We start from the raw sequence: 12437 nt of genomic DNA, 5'->3' as shown, positions 1-12437 counted from the left end.
CATATATATGATCATGTGTATGTGGGTAAAAAGTGATAAAGAAGATTATTTCTTCTATGCACTCACACTCTCGCCACACCCCCCAACGCCCAGAGACAAGTGTGGTGACAAGCAAACCAAGAACTATATTCACATAACATAAGATGGGGCTCCTGAAATTAGGACTTGACTAAGGGCATTTTCTTAAATTGATCTTGTCTTTCCACTTTTTTTCTCACCTCAAACCCAGCTTGCCAGAGCAGCCTACAGCACCATGTCAGACAGCCAAAAGGGCAGTTAGGGGAGGGTGTGAAGGGGAAGGAATCTCTTCTGAAAATGGAAGCTTCAGTATCCAACAACTGCACACATCTCTGTGGGGAGTTCATTCCTTCATTCATTCTTTCATTCATTGACCCAACCAATGTTTTTGAGGGCCTACTTTGCGCAAGGCACCAGGCACTGGTTCTCACTGAACACGAAGCTCTAAAAACTTAGTGGGGAAAGCATGCATGCAAACAAATTACTTGGCAGCTGTCCAAGCACAGAGGAAGGGTGCCTACCCCAGCATGGGAAGGAGGGAGTCAAGGAGGGCTTTCTGGAGGAGATGGCATCTGAATGGAATCTTAAAGGATGAGAAGAAATTAGCCAGATGATGATTTGAGGAAAGCCAGCACAAGCAGAAGGGTCCAGCTGAGGCAACAGACAGCTATATGTGTGCAGGGCATGATGGGCCATTGGGTCACTGGAGTAAAACTTGAGGTATAGGAACCGGGGCTGCAGGGAGAGGCCAAAGACCTTATGTGCCATGTTCAGAAGCCTGAATTTCTGAACACAGGGAGCCACTGAAGGTGTTAGAGCAGAGGAGGCAAAAAGCACCCTTCATTTTTTACCTCCGGAACCCTCCTGTCATGGTGACAAAGGCATCAGGAAGAAATGCCCACACAGCCTCTTTAACCAGCACACCGACCGCCTCTGCTTCCGCCCTGGTGACACAGCTGACGAGGTCTTCATAATAGAGGAACCCTGAGAGGCCAGCGGACAGGTCAATGGAGAGAGTGACACATCTCGTGTGAAGTGACCAGCCCTCCGCCCCCACATGTGGCCAACATGGCTACAGACAACAGTGCCAGCCTGTTCCACAGATATGAGTTACTTCTGTTCTCTAGGTGGTGAATTATTCCTGGTGACAATGGCTCTTTGCTTTCTGACTGGGAGGCTCACAACTTCCTAACTAAGAAGGAGACCATATTGCATATCTCTGTAGAAACTAAGTGGTTCAAATCTGACTTCCCATATGAAGAACTAGTCCTCTTGATTAAGAAGCTGCACTCTATTGTTTAAAGAAGACAATGCACAAAGCTTTGGGATGGGAAGGCTCAGGGTTGGAAGGTGACAGACGAATTAAAAAGTTCAAGTTAAGAACAGGGAGAGGGCAGATTTGCATCTGAGGTGCAAAACATCTTTGGTGGTTTGGCTTGTTGCTTCTTTGTCTGACCACCATAAATAAATGATAGCTCAGACAGGATTATTATGATGAAGAGTTGTTATAATGACCTGATTATTCCCCAGACCCATGGAGGGTGGCATGGAGCGAAGGAGTAAAGGAGATGGAAACCTGATCTCCAAGATTTGGGATGAAGTGTTGGAGGAGAGGAGAGGAGAGGTGCAGGGGAGATGATCCTGAGGGACGACTAATTATTCTCCAATGCAGGCATGGCCGTCTTATCTAGGATCCCCATGATGGAGTCATTCAAACTCTGCCTGGATCTTTCTAATAATGGGAGGCTCTGATATTTCCAGAGGCAGCCCATTTCTTAACTGTGAAGTCTGTTTAGACAGTTCTTTTCCCCTCAGTTACACCAAGAAATAATCGACAAATAAAAGTTGCAAATATTTAAGGTTTCCAGGGTGATGTTTTGATATATACATATTGTGAAGTGATTACCACAATCAAGCTAATTAGCATACAATGGAATATTATATAGCCTTTAAAAGAAGGAAATCTTGTCATTTGCAACAACATAGACGAACTGGAGGACAGTATGTTAAATGAAATAAGTCTCACAGAAAGACAATGCTGCATGATCTCACTTGTATGTGGAACTGAAAAAGTCTAACTCCTAGAAGTAGAGTGTAGGGGTTGGGGGTTGGGGAAAACGGAGAAATGTTCATCACAGGTATCGATGACCCACGGACATGGACAACAGAGTGGGGATGGACTGTGGGACCAGGAGTGTGGGTGGATGGAGGAGGGCAAAGGGAGAAAGTTGGGACAACTGTAATAGAATAAACAGGAATAAAAAAAATCAAGTAGGTTGAGGTCTGAGGAAATAATTCTATTCTTGTTCTAACTGGCTTGGGAACTTAAACTTTTGAAATTTCCAGTCCTGCACCAACACCTGGATATACCAATGTTTCAGATGACTCTCTGATACCCCCTGAAGGACTCAGGGAAGAATGTTCATGTATTCAGACCACCAGTCATCTAGAAGATCACCATTTCAGACCAGGCTAACCTTGCAGGACTGACTCTTCTTGGGAATGTACTTCTCACTTATAAAAAACCCTCAGCTTTTCTTTCCTCTTTGGAAGACTATGGGCATTGCCTTGTTGTGTTACCAGTTTGCAAGCCCTAAGATCCTTGGACAAATCTTTATCATTTATTTCTAAAAAAGAAAAAGAGAGAGAGAGAGAGGGAGATGTTCATCAGAGGGCACAAACTTTCAGATACGCAGGATGATGAGCTCTGGAGGTCTACCAGAGAGCATGGTGTTAACTATAGTTAACAAGACTGTGTGGTATACTTAAAATTTGCTAAGAGAGTAGGTCTTAATTCTTCTTGACCCCCTTCAAATGGGGGGGGCATCCAAAGTTCCTGCTTCTGATGAGCTTAAGTCTCCTTCCTTGCAGTCTCACCCACCACTGGCCCTCTGGAAAGACATGGAACAAATCTAATGGTCCTTACTTCTCACCTGCAGGATCATGGGAGGGTGGAGGCTGGGAAGTCATTTGGTTTAAACATCATTTGTGGTCACAAAATTCTCAAAACCAAACATCACATGTCTCTAAATGAGGGTGGTCACATAAATGTGTCGGCAGGACCAAGAGAGGATGATGTTTACACTGATACATCTATTAGCTGTGACCAACACCCAACTGCACTGCTGCTGGGATACTCTTGTTTTTTATATCCTAAAACTTTCTCTAATTTAAAAACAATTTTAAGCCACATTTTTTATTGCAATATGCACATTTTTGTGCATTGGGAGTTTGATCTAAAAAACAATGCTTCAGGGAAGTTGTGGCTCAGTGGGTCCAAAGTTTCACTCATAAGACAAATGTCTTCTAGAGACCTGCTGTATATCATTGTCTTTTGTTAACAATACTCTGTTGTGCACTTAAAAACTGGTTAAGGAATGTGATGTGGATCATGGGCTGAACTGCAAAATTCTATGATCCACATCACGTTCATTAAGGCTTCTGAAGGAAAACGGGAAATTTCTTCATGATGTTGAGGGTCAGTAAGTATCTCTAACACAGAATAAAAAAAAACACTAACTATGATGTACAGATTGATAATTTGGATTTTATTCAACATGAGAACCTATGCTTATCAAAGGACATTATTAAGTAAGTGAAGAAGAAATCTTCAGACCATGAAAAGATATCTGTATTTCATATATCTGGCCAAGGACTTATGTCCAGGACATTAGCTAACTCCTACAAATCAACAGTTAAAAGACTAAACAACCCTCTTCAAAAAGGTAAAATGACTTCAACAGGCACCTCTTGGAAGAGCAATTGGCCAAAAGCACTTGAAAAGGTCATCAGAGAAGTGCAAACTAAAACTGCAATAAGATGACACCACTCACCACCAGGACAGACAAAACAGAAAAGGTTGACAATAGCAAGTATAGGCGAGGATGTGGAACAACAGAAAATCTCAGACAGTGCAAGTGGGAGTGTCAAGTGGTTCGACCACTTCAGAAAACTACTGGGCAGTATTCCCTAGAGGTAAATAACTATCTATGCTCTGACCCAGCAATTTCACTCCTAGGTCTATGCACAAGAGGAATTAGGACACATCTCCACAGGTACAAGAATGTTCATAGCACATTTTTTTCATAATAACCAAAAACTGGAAATAACCCAAATGTGCACAAACAGGAAATGGGTAAATAAATTATGATACTAATGGAGAAAAATCACTTTAGAGGGTGGATCTCATATTAAATGCCCTTATCACAATAAAAAATCAATTTAATACAACTAAATATATAACTTATTCATGTGAAAAAATAAAAAAAGCAATGTTCTGTTAGCCTTTTTATCGATACAAAATTTATCACCATGGCTGACATTCAAACTGCGGCTCACTTGGTAACCATAAAACTGGGCTTATTCAGGATGTCCATCAGCCAAAAGTCATGACTGACAACAGATTCTTTAAGGACATGTGCAGATATCAGGAATGGAATCGGAGAGACTGTGAGTATAATAATTTGTTGACACCAGGAGAGCAAGTTCAGTGGCTTTCTCGCTTTCTTTTTTGGCATATACAGTCAGGGAGGTTAACTCATAACGAGAAGCAATACACTGAGTAATGTTATACGTGTGCTGTTATATTTCAGATTTTGATTGTTCAAGGCCAATGTGGCATGTGACTCCTCAAGCCTCAGGGAACTAAAACCAAGTACAACTATAAGTAAAACTGAATCAGGTTTTCTGTTGGACCCATGGATCACACTTTCAGCATGCTCAATTAGCTTAGTTAGCTTACCTTTGCAGTATTCTAAACTATTCCCATTGACAATTCATTTATTGTTGTGCTGCTAAAGGAATACATATGAATAGGAGCTTTGAGCTATAAGCATAATAGAAAGGCATTCCCAGAGTTCTGCATAAAACAAGAGTATTAAACAGGCTGCTGGTGATCACTGACTGATTAAGTGAATGATGGCTGCTTCATTCATTGAGCTGGAAGAGCTGGGTAGGGAGGAAAAAATCCAGCTTGCAAAGCTGCTGCACTGGAAACTTAAGATCCTGAGAGCCTTCAGGGTCATCTGATAGGGTTTTTATCTAAGTCAGACACTACACTGCCACCCAGAATTTCTGTGTGCTGAGAGTCCTTACTATCATTCCAAGCCAACTATTCCTTATGTTTAATACTTACGTAAATTTCTTTTTAATGGCATCTCTAAGGCTGGTTGGGGTACGTCACTTATTAAATGTGTACTTTCAGCAGCTCAGAATATAAATACTGGATCTTTTTTTCCCCTTAGACTCTTTTATTTCCTATGTGGCATCTTATAAAGCTTTTTAGCAATCCCTCAGAGGTTAGCAACTCGATGAGAGACGAGTAGGAGTCGTCTGTAGCAGTGCTGATGTGAACCACCAAGGTTTGACTCATTTCCTCTCCTGCTGCTTGTTTCATTTCATCACTGAAACAGAAGATGGCTATTTTCTCTTATTTCTAGTCTCCTTTGTAGAAGATCCCCTTACCTTCACATCATTCAAAATGTTGATCATTTCATCATTCTCTGTAACTCAGGAGCCATAGGTCTCACACTATGGATGTGATGTCCTTTCAAATCCCAATTAAATTGTATTTCTATTGCATGTTAAAGGTAAACATTTAAAACATATACAATATTTTTTTTTACTGTGTATTGGCATTCCTTCATTTAACAAAAGTTTACCAGGACCTCCTAAAAGGAAGTGGTCCGGCCACTTTCAACCCCCAGGAGCTCCCACCAGGCTCTCAAGGTGCCTGTGTCAGCACAGTCTTCTCTTCTCAGACTAACAGGGCTGACTGGGCGACCAGCATGTGCCTGGATTTCCACTATTTCTCTTCTATGTTCTGGGGTTCTACAGTTTCTGAACCAGATCCATACTGTGTCAGGCAACAACTCTACTTTCTTCAAATATTCATTACTTGCCAACCCTCCGTGTCAGCTTTCTACCCTTGACTCCACACTGTCACCTTCTACCCAACCAGAACCCAGAGGGTAGAAGGGTCAGTTCAGTAAGAACCAGATCAACAGTGCAACCTGGTCTGACATCTGAACATAAAGGAACGACAACAACCACTATGAAGAGCGGATCTGCTCTGTGCCAGGCAGATTGCTAAGGACTTAGCCTGCATTACTTGATTTATTTCCCACTGAAGTACCAATGTTCCCTCCCTTTTACAGATGAAATAACCTAGGCTCAAAGGCGTTAACAAACTTACTCAAGAACACATAGCTACAGAATGTTGGAGCCAGGATTTGGATCCAGGGCTGTGTGATTCCAAAAGTGTTTGCTTTTAACCATAGCGTGAAAATGGCCAAACAAGCAATTCAGCTCACAGAGATCAGAGTTGAAATGCAACTGACTTAGAGCTCTACCAGGACCTGCCCAGCCTATGGGAACCGTGGGAGATTTTTAGGAGACACAATTTACCTGCTTTCTGCATTCGTGTGAATTTCAGGGTTTCGTCTGACCTTATTTTACTCAGGGTTCTGAAACCCATCCTGAACCATTTCTCAGCTGTCTTCAAACCCACTCCAAATACAGAAGTAAAGAGCTGAAAGGGAAGGAAAGGCATGCTTTCAGTTCTAAAATAACCATGACAATGAATGATACTTTTCAAGGCCAAAGGATAAGAAAAGTGTAAACAGATCTCTGACCCTTGTTTCTCTTGAATATGACAGGTGGGTGGCTGATAGTAATTAGAGACATGTTTGTTTCAGGGGGTCCTTTCCTGATACATGAAACAGACATGAGGAGGCAGGTTCTGGCATCTGCATAGGACTTCCCTGTAATCTGCTCATGGGAGGGCCTGTGCTGCCAACATGTGACAACAGCTATCCCATCGGGCACTCCCCTTGGCCAAGGGTCCCTTACACTCACTTGTGCTTTGCATATTTAGCTTCACCATCTAAAGAGTGGCATGCATGTAGGTTGTATAAATTCTCCACCATCATACAGCTGGTAACTGGCAGAGCCCAGATTCAAACCCGATCTGTCTGCACTCCAAGCCCAGGCACCTGCCCACAGCCACCTTCTAGGCCTGTGCACATGAATGGCAGGCCCTGGAAGGCAAGGTAATTTGTGTCTCATCATAGCAGGGCAATAAGCTCCAGCTCCCACACTTATTTAGGCATCTGCATCCTAGACCATTGCTATGGACTGAATTATACACCCCTACCCCAATTCATATGCTTAAGTCCTACCCCCTAAGATGATGGTATTCAGAGATGGGGCCTTGGGTAGGTAATTAATTAGCTTTAGATGAGGTCATGAGGATGGAGCCAAAACGATGGGATTAGTGCCCTTATTAGCAGAGACACCAGAGAGCTGTTCTCTCTCTATGTCATATGAGGAGAACACATTGAGAAGGACTCCACCTGCAAGCCAGGAAGAGAGCCCCCAACCAGAGCTTAACCATGCTGACATGCTGCTCTCAGAATCCCAGCCTCCAGAACTAAGAAAAGAAGTGTTTGTTATGTAAGCAACCCATGGCGTCTTGTGAGAGCAGCCCAAGCAGACTAATACAACCACCTACAAGAAGTAATAGGATTAACTGGAAAACTATTTTCAATAAATATCTGTAAAGTCACTTACCTTGAAGGACTGATATCGTTCATCATTTAACACAGCTTTAACTTCAGAACTTTCTCCGTCTTCAATGATTTCCTGTACAAACAGAGGGAAAATATTTTAAATTAGTGATGTTGGTCAGTCACAGTCCAAGACACTGAAGTTCGCAGATGTAATAGCTTGACTTTTCATAAAATGCACACCCATTTTGTGGACAATGTTGTTGTAGCTTATCTGGAGAAAACAAGACATTTCCCTATAATCTTGAAAATCCCAGGTCATTATATTTCCAAGGATCACTTTTCAATCCTCGGGAACAAAGGTACAGAATGATTTGGGTCCAAATCTATAGAACCAGAACACCAGAACGTTTACTGACCAAAGTGTGTCTAGATATCTGTGATAATTTTCTTTTGAATGCACATGAACTTGCTGAAACAAAGAAGACTTTTCATCTGAGTGGATTAATTTTGGGCCTAGTGAAAAGCCAATCCGAATTTCTAGGCCTTATGATGTCTGGCTCAGAGCTACCTCACCCTCTTCCAGATAGAGTTAGGATTATTTTTGTTCAATAAGTGATCTTGCACTTGATTGTACTGAAACATACTCCTGGATGACCAACTTGCCTTGCTGGGGAATCCTTCAACATCATTAAATAAACAATCACCCACCCCTGGCTCTCTACCTGAAACATACATGAGGAAATGCAGAATTGGCTTCACAGCCTCTCACACCCACCCCCATTCTGGAGGGCGACGTTCCCTGATGGAACTGCGGCCCTTTACCCAGCCTGTGTCTGAAGTCAGACCACCCCTTGCTGTCGAGATATGAGGTCACCTGGGTCTTTCACTGTGATTAGTAATAATGCAGGAGAGTTCTTTTTCCACTTAACTGGTTCCATATAGCTCCAGCTGTCATAATATTGGATATGCATTACCTTTATCTATCTATCTATCTATCTATCTATCTATCTATCTACCTATCAATCATCTATCGATTGATCCACCATCTATCAATCTATCACCTTGCTATCTATTTCTATCTAATCTATCAAAAGTAAAATAAGTCATGAATACATCTACATAGTTGACAGAAAAATACCTATTTCCCCCCCACCGCCCCTTCTCTCCCACTCTGTGTCCCTGTCCACCTATGTATCTTCCTATCAGGAGGTGTGACAAGTCACATTTCACCCTTACCTCTATGATACTCTTCGCCTTGTCCCCCAAGCAGGGAATTCCTTCTGTATCCTTCATACTGATGATTGTGAATGGCAGAGATTTAAGTACAGAAGCTGCTCTCATATATGTCACAAAGGAGACTTCATTTTCTCTAAACTCACAATTTTCAGCCAGTATATCAAAGGCATCCTGAAGAATAAAACCTGATGAATAAAACAACCTGTTTCCTAGCCCCTGAGCCAGAGCTCACTTGCAAATGTCTCCTACTCCCTGTAAGTATTGGAATGCTGCTTGACCTTTTTCTTGAAGGTCAGGATTGGGTCTCCAATACCTTTGCACCCCTCCCTTACTAGACAAGTGAGGTTGAATTGGAAAGACAGGCCGCAGAGTGCTTTGTAAGGAAACTTCAAGTTCACTGTCATAAGATATTCGGAAATGACTTAACTAAAGCATGATCTCATGCTCACTGCATGCTACTAGTCACTATTCAGCATTACTAATCTTTTCCTCTTTGCTTGCTGACTTTCCCACTAGCCTGGAGCCAGGATTCTGCCTTGATCACCGGGTATCCCTATCTCTTATTTTGTACATAAAACACACACATACACGCACATAGTCAGCACTTAACACAAGCTCTTTGAATGACGGGTGGAATCAGGTGGCACAGACCCAAGGCTGGGGTTATTTAAGGTAGGGCATGTTTGTGCTTCTAGCCAAAGAGGAAGTAGCTGCAGCTGTGTGGCATCGTGCTTATGATGCCCCAGTAGCTGCTAATTCCTGGTCTTCCTCACGCATGTGGGGCTAGAAAGCTAGAGATGAGAAGTTTGTATTTCATACAGTACTGTATGTTTTGTCCACCTGATGACTGAACTCTGAGCTGAAGGACAAGCAGTGGTGGGCTTGTTAGGCTCATGGGAAACACAACTGCTGAACTTCAGGGCTGGATGGGGCTTTAGAGGTAATCTAGCTGATTTCTAATTGAACAGTGAGAAACGGAGACTCAGAGAGAGGAATTGACTTCCCAAGCTAGTTAAGATCAGAGAAGCGAGAATCTAGGTCTGCTGTCTCTCAGTCTTCTGGTTTCCCAGCAAAGGCTGTTCATGCATTACTGCTAATTCTATGGAATTTGCTCTTATTGTGCTTTGGGCTAATTATAGTATTTGATTTTTCAGAATATTTATTTGCCTTTGACAAGTATTGTGGCCAACAATGACAGCTCTCAACAAACAGTAACCTACCATCTCTAAAGAATATAATCCAAATATATTTGTCCATTTCCATGAGTGAAAGAGACCCATTCTTGACAGAAAGAAAAAACATAGCTCTGGCTTTGGGGGGAGGTGCGTGTGGGGAGAACTTTCCTAGCTTTTCAGAAAATGTCATAACTTGTAGATCCATAGGAAGGGGCTGAAAGCCCTGCATTTTCTCTGGTGTTGTGAAGCCCCGTTACCGTGAATCTGTGGTTGCAGTTGTTTAAAGTGGTTCTTCTCTGACACGAGTAAGGAGAGATCTTTACAGCAAGTGGTGGAGTCTCCTGGGGCTCTGGGCTGGGGCTACTTGAAAAGCCTTTTCTCACCTAAAGAAATGCATAAGCATCCATTTTTAATTACCATCAATGGTAATAATAGATATGTTTGAAGAAAAAATTGGAGGCAACTTGATGGCAATTATCTCTGGAAAGAGGATAAAATTATAGGAGAGATCAGTTTTATATTATAGGAAATCTCTAATATTTGAATCTGCTATACTTAACATGTATTATTTTTCCAATCAGAAAAAAAATGTTGCAAAAAAGACCATTGATTCAATACTGTTTTCCTTTTCCATAAACTTAGTTATGGTCTGAACCTTATTTCTGAAGGTTCTAGCACAGTGGTGAAAGATTTTGAATTAAGATCTCAACTTTCTGAATTTTTTTCTCTCTGAATGGTCACAGTAGGGGAAAAAAGTAGGAACCCTTTACTTCTCTGGCTGCCAGAACACAGAGATGTCACTATTTTGAAGTATTTGTGTATAGGCCTCTTCATAAAAATAGCCACTGTTTATTAAGTGCCTACTATATAGGCCAGGCTTTGTGTTAAGTGCTTTACATCTATGTTATTTCAATCCTCAAAACCATCTGACAACATAGACACTGTTATCTCATATTATAGAGCAGAAAACTGAAGCTCAGAAAAGCGAGGTGACTTGCCCAAGGTCACACAAGGAGTGAGCAGAGAACCCAAGTGTGTTGATTTTGTAGCCCCTGCCATCGCTAACCATCAAGCAAAGGACAATGGAAACCACAACCATGCCACTTACGACAAGCTGGTGTTTTCCTGTCATCTCCACGGGTTTTCCTGCTCTCATACATTCTGTGAGCCAGGAGATATCGACGAGTTCTAGCTGTGGGCTGGCTTTTACATTCTGTACCTGAAGCCACTCCAGGACTTCCGAACCAGAGTTGTTTTCTGCCACAATGTGGGTGACGGAGTCACTGCAGAACATAAGACATAGTTACCAGCTGAAGGGGCTTTTGGAATCAGAAGCTCCCCTCTTTCCTCAAGGTGTCCAGAGTGTCCCATCTAATGGAGAATGACACATACTAGACCTGACCACAGGCATGGAGAGGGTGGGTCCCCACACAAGGGGATTCTCTCTGTTTTAACTAGTGCAGCCATGGTGGTCTATGTTACATGGCAAAGCTTGTGTGCTGGACGAAGTTGAAGCACCTTTCTGTGACTTTGTGCTTGCTCCATGGCTGTGGAGACAGCTGCCCCTTTTTGCAGAAGGAACAACATCTGGATGAGTATCATAATTATTAAAAACCCCACTTCCCTCCAAAGAACAGCGGTAGAGATACAGTAACACTTCCTAATAGTACCATTAGCCCACTGTTCCTGCTTCTGCCACATGGAATTTGTTTTGGTATTTTATGTCCAATATCATATGAACTACAATAAGACTGCAAGACATGTAGAATTGTCCCAGAAAATCTGAAAGAACAGTTGCCATAGTTACACACCAAGATGGAGAAGCCACAGGGAGGCTGTCAGGCTCTCTGAGCTCAGGGCCCCTCCTAAACCTGGGAAGGAGGCAGGTTTGCTGCGGAAGAGCCCTGGGGGTCATCTTCCAAACTCAGGCCCCTCTCCATCCACTCTTCCCACCCCTGCTCCACCACCACTATCTCCTCACCTAGGGTGTCTCTGGACACAGTCCTGCCTCTAACAGAGACATCCAGTGTGCCTGGAAAAGTCGGGGAAAGGGTGGGAGTATAACACACAGGCATATACAGAAGAAAAAGGCTAAAGAGAAATACTCCAGGCTATCACAAAAAATGATAACAACTACACACACGCACAAGGCACATGCATACAGACATTCTTCCGTATCCACAGGGGATGGGTTCCAGGACCCATAGATCCTGGATGCTCTAGTCCAGGGGTGTCAAACTCATTTTCATGGGGGGCCACATTGGCCTCACAGTTGCCTTCAAACGGCTGAATGTAACTTTAGGACTGTATAAATGTAACCACTCCTTAACTAGGGGCAAGGAGCTCAGCACTGCCGCTGGGTAGAAACAAGGTGCTAGCCAGATAAAACAAGGTGGAGGGCTGGATTCGGCCACTGGGCTGTGTGTTTGCCACCTGTGCTCTAGTCCCTTATACAAAATGGCACATTTATGTAACCTACGCAGGTCCTCCCATACACTCA

The 12437-nt window shown here is 42.7% G+C and overlaps 1 protein-coding gene across 1 annotated transcript in view; it reads right to left on the bottom strand.

Moving 5' to 3' along the window:
- DNTT (DNA nucleotidylexotransferase) overlaps positions 1–12437 on the bottom strand; it is a 28957-nt gene that overhangs the window by 9023 nt on the left and 7497 nt on the right. The window contains exons 2-7 of the mRNA XM_045854385.1: positions 11046–11220; positions 10195–10320; positions 8763–8933; positions 7588–7659; positions 6424–6547; positions 870–1002 (exon numbers count right to left, since the gene is read on the bottom strand). Coding sequence (XP_045710341.1) covers positions 870–1002; positions 6424–6547; positions 7588–7659; positions 8763–8933; positions 10195–10320; positions 11046–11220 — 801 coding nt within the window. The remainder of the gene's footprint in view (positions 1–869; positions 1003–6423; positions 6548–7587; positions 7660–8762; positions 8934–10194; positions 10321–11045; positions 11221–12437) is intronic.

This window comes from Phyllostomus hastatus, unplaced genomic scaffold (assembly GCF_019186645.2).
Source record: "Phyllostomus hastatus isolate PE091 unplaced genomic scaffold, TTU_PhHast_1.1 phas_scaffold_1066, whole genome shotgun sequence".
Taxonomy (NCBI): domain Eukaryota; kingdom Metazoa; phylum Chordata; class Mammalia; order Chiroptera; family Phyllostomidae; genus Phyllostomus; species Phyllostomus hastatus.
This window is presented reverse-complemented; position numbering and strand designations above follow the sequence as displayed.